At 39.9% G+C, this 7,457-nt stretch overlaps 1 protein-coding gene across 1 annotated transcript; it reads left to right on the plus strand.

The window, feature by feature from the left end:
* Positions 1–266: 266 nt before the first annotated feature.
* On the plus strand, positions 267–4,749 carry LOC139390964 (zinc finger protein ZIC 4-like). The gene is made up of 2 exons (XM_071138395.1): positions 267–1,224; positions 3,458–4,749. The coding sequence occupies exons 1-2, from the start codon at positions 267–269 to the stop codon at positions 4,093–4,095; spliced, it is 1,596 nt and encodes a 531-aa protein (XP_070994496.1). The 3' UTR covers positions 4,096–4,749.
* The last annotated feature ends 2,708 nt before the right edge of the window (positions 4,750–7,457 follow it).

Raw genomic sequence — 7,457 nt, forward strand, 5'->3', positions numbered from 1 at the left:
CACCATGGCCTGTTTCGAAGCATTTTTACTACCACTGTTATTGCCACAAATCAAGAGGGCAAAGTGAACGGCATGGGACTCACACTAACTTTAACGAACTTGAGTCTGGTTCCTACTACTGGGAAGTTCACGGCCAAACATTTCACATGCAGATGATAAGCAGCATAGAAAATGGAAACAAGATTTCTGAAAACAAGATTTCTATGTAAATCTTGAGCACAGAATTGGTTGATTTTGCAAACTCACAGACAATCTCACAGCAAAACATGACAAGCCTGTCGAGGTTTAGTGGCTGTCCTCTTTCTTGCGTCAACCCCGGGGAGAGCAATACTGAACCCAGCGTGGTGCTGCCACCTTTGGCAGGGGAGCACATGGGGCACCCCACTGGCAGTTCCTTAAAACTCTGCCCCTCGCACAATTTGCGAGACTACCCTGAGACGAGGTCCAGTGCATATGTTGACCATTCGGTTCCCCATTTTGGAGACTCTGGATACTCCAGCCACCGTTTAGAGCACAGCCCTAGAGGTATTATCATTGGAGCCAATCTTTCTGGAACCGGAATGCCACCCGTCACTGATCAACTGGCATCAAGAAGTAACCAACATGGCGGGATTGGAAGGTACCGTGACCTGCCTAGCTATAGAGATAGCAGAAGCCATGCTTTTTTCACCGCATATCACGAGCAGGCCCATGGTTCTTCCGACGCGACCCGAGATCTCTCCGGTCAAGTGATGTTGGGTCTACCTGGGGACCTCCTCACCCGGACGCACCCTTACGGTCAGAGCATCAACGGCCCCAGGGGAAACAGCCAACAACTCGTTTCTCAGTTCCTGGGTCTCTACAAACCGCTGAACATGGCAATTCATCGTGGAGGTGACGCTTTCCTTAGGTGCTCCAGACAGAACCTGAAGCACGAACTGGTGTGCAAGTGGACTGACAGCCAAGAGGGGTCTGGGAAGCAGTACTGCACCAGAACTTTCGGGACTATGTATGAACTTGTCACCCATGTGACAGTGGAACATGTCGGAGGACCAGAGCACTCTGAATACGTGTGTTACTGGGAGAATTGTCCGAGGGACAGAAAGCCTTTCAAAGCCAAGTACAAGCTGGTGAACCACGTCAGAGTCCACACAGGGGAAAAGCCATTTCCCTGCCCTTTCCACGGTTGTGAAAAAGTTTTTGCAAGATCAGAGAACCTCAAGATTCACAAGAGGACACACACAGGTATGTAACTATTAGTGTAAATAATAGCAATGATAATAATAATAACAATAATGGAAATTATTCAGCAGAAAAGTTGGCAGAAAAAAATCTAATCAACGATCAAATTGGCCAAAATCTTGTTAATTTTGGGGGGCTAAATTTACGCTATGAGAAATGGTTGATAATCTCATTTAAACCACATTTTAAAAGTTTGATATTTATAATTTACTAAATTATATCATTATATACACAAGTTAGATTGTGTCACAAAACTCAATCTTATCTCGTATGTATAATGACATTTAGTTAACATTTTATAGTGCACAAAAATATTAGCAAAAACAATTGTTTGAACTTACGTTTGATTGTTTTGAATTGTAGTCACTGTCTGCCATGCAAGATTTTTGATTATTAAAATGTGCATACTCTTTTATTATTAGAATTTGTATTATATTATTGTTATTATTATGATTATTTTCAATAATCAGATTATTTGTTATTAATATCGTCATATTGTCGTCATTATTTATGATGTTCGTGGTGCTGTTGTTGTCTGTGTTGTTTCTATAATATGGTTATGACTTTATAGCCCGTCGTTATTGTTGTGGGGGTAGTTGTACAGGAGAGAAGCATGAGCAACTGCAAATAGTAGGACAGAAGACCTGTAGTACTACTGCTACAGACAAGTAGTTTTCAGGCCCATTTGTTTGAGTGCTTTGCCCATTCATTCACTTAAATAAATAAATAAATGCCGGGACACCGGAGAGTTGTGACGTAGCTTTTACTCTTCGCTCAGTTGCAGCCCCAGTAGGGAGGCCTCCTCTCTGCGCAGGCGCAGGAACAACGCCGGACGTGTAGTAGTAGAACACAGCAGCCAAGTAGGTTATGAGGGATAGTCAACACAATGCCTTTGTAGTCTGATCTCTGCTAAATTTCACAGAGATCAACAGGATTTAAATGTTAAAGTGCAGTGGAAATTTAGCTCGTAGATAATTGAACACAGTTTATGTTGTCCTTTATAAAAAATATAGATGAGTCGAATGTTTCCTTAAAGAGAAATGTAGTGTGGACAAACATTTATTAATAATGATATCGTTGGTAGCCAGAGTCATCTAAATCAACACAAAGAGAAAAACCTTCAGTGACAAACATTTTTGGTAAGAACCCTTAAATATTATACATGCCAACGCCACATTATAGCAAACTTTGCATGTAGGCCTGCGTGACAACATGTATATTGGATTGAGTGAACAGTATCGTTTTAACAGAAAATACAGATGCATGTACTGAAATATTAATGTTCGTATGTATTTTTTTTTTATTATTTGAGAAATAAATGATGGTTTGTTGGGACTTATTGAGACGATAAAACACCCTATTTCAACATATTTTGCGATTTAGGCCTAATCCCAATTTCAAGAGTAGGCCTACCCACACTCATTTATCTGTAGAAATATGAACTTTGATCTTCTACCTTGTTTACTGGATACAGGACAGAATTGTTCAAACATAGTTTTAGCATGTTAATAACAAGGTTCGGATTTGGGGAGATCGACGGTTTGACATATGCCTTGATAGATTATGGGCCTGTTTTACTGCGGCCTTGGGGTAAATCATTGACGATATGAATGGAGTTTCATGGGTATGGTAAACTTCTATGGGAATGATCTGTTCCACTTCTTGCCATGTTGATTATGTTCATGATTATCTTCGTCATATCTTCGATACAATTTTTGACGGAAGTCTCAGTTTAGAGTCGTTTTTGGGGCATGTTCCGTGTAGGCCTATATTAAGCTACAGTATTCATGAAATGTTCATTATGCTTTGTGCAATTCTACCCTTTATTCAGGGTTTAGGCCTAGAATCAAAGTTATGGTGTAGGGGTTATGTTAACGTTAATATTAAGCCTAAGGTTAAGTGTAAAGACAACACAACTGTCTTAAAGCGTGATCAAGTTTAATGTAGGCATTCACGTGAATTATTATTGCACATTACACAGGAGAAATTAACCCAAAACTCAAATCGACATGACTATCTAATATTTTAAGAACGTTTTGGAATTATGCCTATAGGCCTTACACACCACTTGGTCATAAACTCACAGTAATCATCATTTCGATCGTCACTTGTTTATGTGCAAATGTATAACAATATAAATGTAAGTTTAGATGAGTTCACAAGCCTATCCTAGAGGTTTAGAACAAATCAGGCACCATATCGTAACACGCGGTCATTTCTCTCTTTGCACGTTTAGGTGAAAAACCTTTTAAATGTGAGTTCGAGGGCTGCAATCGGAGGTTTGCTAACAGCAGTGACAGAAAGAAGCATTCTCACGTGCACTCCAGTGATAAACCCTACATGTGCAAGGTCAGAGGGTGTGAGAAGTGTTACACCCACCCAAGTTCCCTCCGGAAGCACATGAAGCTCCACTGCAAGGTCTACAGCGCGAAAAGCAGCGATGGGCGCGATGGGGACGGGGAACACCTTGCAGAGGCCAGGTCACCCGAAGTAACAGATCAATCCGACACCGCCTCGTCCACCACGGTGACACAACCTCAGCCCCCCACTTCCCAAGAGTCCTTATCCCCTGAGCTTCAAAACGAGTCCACTCTGAGGTCACGTTTCCATCACACATTCGACAACAGTTTGGACTACACCTCACATAGGTCGCAGGGCCTCTTGGATCCATTGTTGATCCAGAGGAGCAGTTACAGACCAGAGCCCACCCAATACCCATGCAGCCAGGCAGGCCACAGTTTCGCCCAGAGCTCCAGGACATTCCCCACTGCCTCACCCTTTCAGAAAAGTATTGCCAATGGGTGGTATACGTGCCACAGTGGCGTGGACGCTTTCTCACCAAAGCAGTGTAACAACGACATATCATCCATTTGACTCAGTTATGTCGCCCGAGTGACGTTGACCTACACAATTTGGGTTTATTTCTGTTATGACATCTGTTATTCTTGAATTATATAGGCCTATTATTGCGTGTGTTTTTTTTTCGATGTTGTAAATGTGCCACGTCGAAGTTATTATGTGTCGTAGTTTTGAAAACTTGCTCAACTATATATACAGCGTTGCAAAATGCGTGATGGTAAGCTTTATCTGTTCTGTGACGCACAAACTATATAGGCCTATGTGTGGTGGGCCTTGAGTTATGTCAGTTGTAAGAAACGGGCCTATTGTAACACACGTGTAGGCTCCAGTGAACACTCCTCCCCCTTCTGTTGGAGTATTAGAATAGAACATAATGAATACAAATGCTGTCTACAGTATATCTGCTTATTATTTGAATGATCGCTATCATAGATGCTTGCTATAGGACAAGGGAACGAAATGGATTCAACGGGGATGTCTATGCGTCGATATATATAGGTCTATATGCATATCTGAATGTAGCAAACGTGATATAAAAGGAACTATACTTGTATTGTTGCTTGGAAGGCTATACCAGTATATATAAAGGACTGGGTCTTCGTGGAATGTTACTGTATTGTATTGTGGGAAAGCATAGAAACGTGCATTACTTATGTCGTGTTTAATGTAAGGCAGAACTTGGAAATAAAATATGATTGAAAACCTATTATTTCTCGTCAAGTTTAATTAAAGAGGCCAAATAACAAGTGAACCAATTAGGACATCCTATGATTTGTATCATAATTGAACATATCATTATAGCCATTATAACACTCATTTGTTAAATATCATGATTTAACATCAGATGAAAGGAAGGTGCGTTAGGCCTATAAAGCTTTTCAGCTGCTTTGCTCTGTTCCAAGAAGAGTGGAGTGTAGAATATAGTGTATGAAGCATGATCCGCCTCTCCGCCTACACCCTCCCTCCTCAGCATACACTAACATTCGTTCTTCGTATATTGATATTTTATTAATTTTTGTGTAAAATTGTTTTTTTTTCGGCATCAGTTGAGAACACAATCGACGGTATTCTCGATAAGAATTTACATGTTTAATTACAATTCTACTGTACATGCTGTAACATGAATTATGCATTCACTATTTAATTTAAGTATATTCTCTTTGATCAGGCTCTGTGATTAAGCACAATGCATTGTCAAAGAAAATGTGCTATAGTACCACAGTGACTCCTCACAGACTCAACGCGCTTTGTTTATTTCAGTGTTACTATATCCGTGCATTGGTTCAAATGACTTGAAATGTACTTAGCACTTCATACATATGTTTCTTGGAATTGAATGATCATTTCATGCAATACATTGAATTCTGTATAAGCCTGCACTGAATTCTGAACATATTGGTTCACCTAAAATAGCCGACCGCGTGGTGGCCGACGTGTTATACATGGGCCCATATACTCTCAATTTCATTTGTAAAATGTTATTAGGAGTGCACACTTATTAAGACAAGAATCAAGATTCACACCAAATCCTTGCGCTCTTGACAGTTGACGGGTTTCATTTGATATGGAGCAGCTTACCGAAATCAAGCAGAAATCGAGGTCAATAGGCTACATCATTGAATGTTTTAGCAAATTTCGGTTTCTGTGCTATTTAGGGCAAACAAACAGTGGTATTGATGACAAGTTGGGTGCTGTCTTGGCCCATGGTGACGCACAGTGATGGCGCAGGGGAAAGCCATTATTGATTGCAGTGTAGGCAGTTGATATCCTAGAAATCATAGCGGCACCTGGTCTACATTAGGGCGTGCGTATTTGCCACAGTCATAGCTGTGCGATTGTCTGGCCCATTTCTCAATTCCATTTATCACAATATAGTTTTTCTCAAATGTGGGTCACACTCTCCACCTCGGTGCATGCAAGAGCACACTATTCAAAGTACCTATTTTCAAGGTTGTGGGCCTCGATGAAGGTTGCTTGCTTGGTGATTAACTATATTTTACTAATACTTACATTTCCTAACTGACCTATCATGCTGTCAGATTGAGTCTGACAAATATCTTCCTTACATTTTTATTATTTAATGCTATTGCCTATCTGTGTCAAACTGTGAAATGTTTGATTATTTGACCAGTTCGCTGATCTTTTGAAATGTAGTGATTTGTACAGCAAAATGAATGGCCCTGCTCGAAAGCCCTGTTTACTTACAGGACCTTTGGAACTAAAGTGACATTTAATCTAAAGTGCACTGCATACAGATTATAGTACAGATTATAGTACATATATTACAGTAACACAGACAGATCCTAGTACAGATATTACAGTAAAACAGACAGCTCCTAGTACAGATATTACAGTAACACAGAGATATTACTGTAAAACAGACAGCTCCTACTACATGTTTTACAGTAACATAAACAGATCCTAGCACAGATATTACAGTAACACAGACAGCTCCTACTAGATGTTTTACAGTAACATAAACAGATCCTAGCACAGATATTACAGTAACACATACAGATCTGAGTACAACTACTACATTATCTGTATTACAGTAATACAGATAGATCCTATTCCATATATTACAGTAACAGACAGATCCTACTGATATGACAGTAAAACAGACAGATCCTGGTACAGATATTACAGTAACATAGACATCCTAAAACATATATTACAGTAACACTGACAGATGATAGTACAGATATTACAGTAACACAGAGATCATGGCACATATATTACAGTAACACAGACAGATCCTAGCACAGATATTACAGTAACACAGACAGATCATAGCACATATATTACAGTAACACAGACAGATCCTAGCACAGATATTACAGTAACACAGACAGATCATAGCACAGATATTACAGTAACACTGACAGATGATAGTACAGATATTACAGTAACACTGTCAGATGATAGTACAGGTATTACAGTAACACAGAGATCATAGCACAGATATTACAGTAAGACAGACAGATCCTAGTACAGATATTACAGTAACACAGAGAGATCCTAGTACAGATATAACAGTGACAGATATATTACAGTAACACAGACAGATCCTAGTACAGCAGCCTACTGCCATCTATTCCATACATCATGCCTGTCTGTCTTTTTATTGAACTAGGCAAGTCAGTTAAGAACAAATTCTTATTTACAATGATGGCCTACTGGGGAACAGTGGGTTAACTGCCTCATTCAAGAGCAGAACAACAGATTTTTATATTGTCAGCTCGGGGATTCGATCCAGCAACCTTTTAATTAATTACTGGCCCAATGCTCTAACCACTAGGCTACCTTCCACCCGCTCTGCTATGTCTGAACTCAGTGCCTCTAATGATTCATAGTCTAGTACTGTTAAAACCGCAGAT

The sequence above is a fragment of the Oncorhynchus clarkii genome, chromosome 31, assembly GCF_045791955.1.
Source record: "Oncorhynchus clarkii lewisi isolate Uvic-CL-2024 chromosome 31, UVic_Ocla_1.0, whole genome shotgun sequence".
In the NCBI taxonomy this organism is placed as follows: domain Eukaryota; kingdom Metazoa; phylum Chordata; class Actinopteri; order Salmoniformes; family Salmonidae; genus Oncorhynchus; species Oncorhynchus clarkii.

What these genes read in the sequence shown, in the direction of transcription:
- LOC139390964 (XM_071138395.1), top strand. Translation starts at nt 267, where the DNA reads ATGACAAGCCTGTCGAGGTTTAGTGGCTGTCCTCTTTCTTGCGTCAAC. An exon ending in TCACAAGAGGACACACACAG is followed by an intron (nt 1,225 to 3,457) that starts GTATGTAACTAT and finishes TTGCACGTTTAG; the next exon opens with GTGAAAAACCTTTTAAATGT.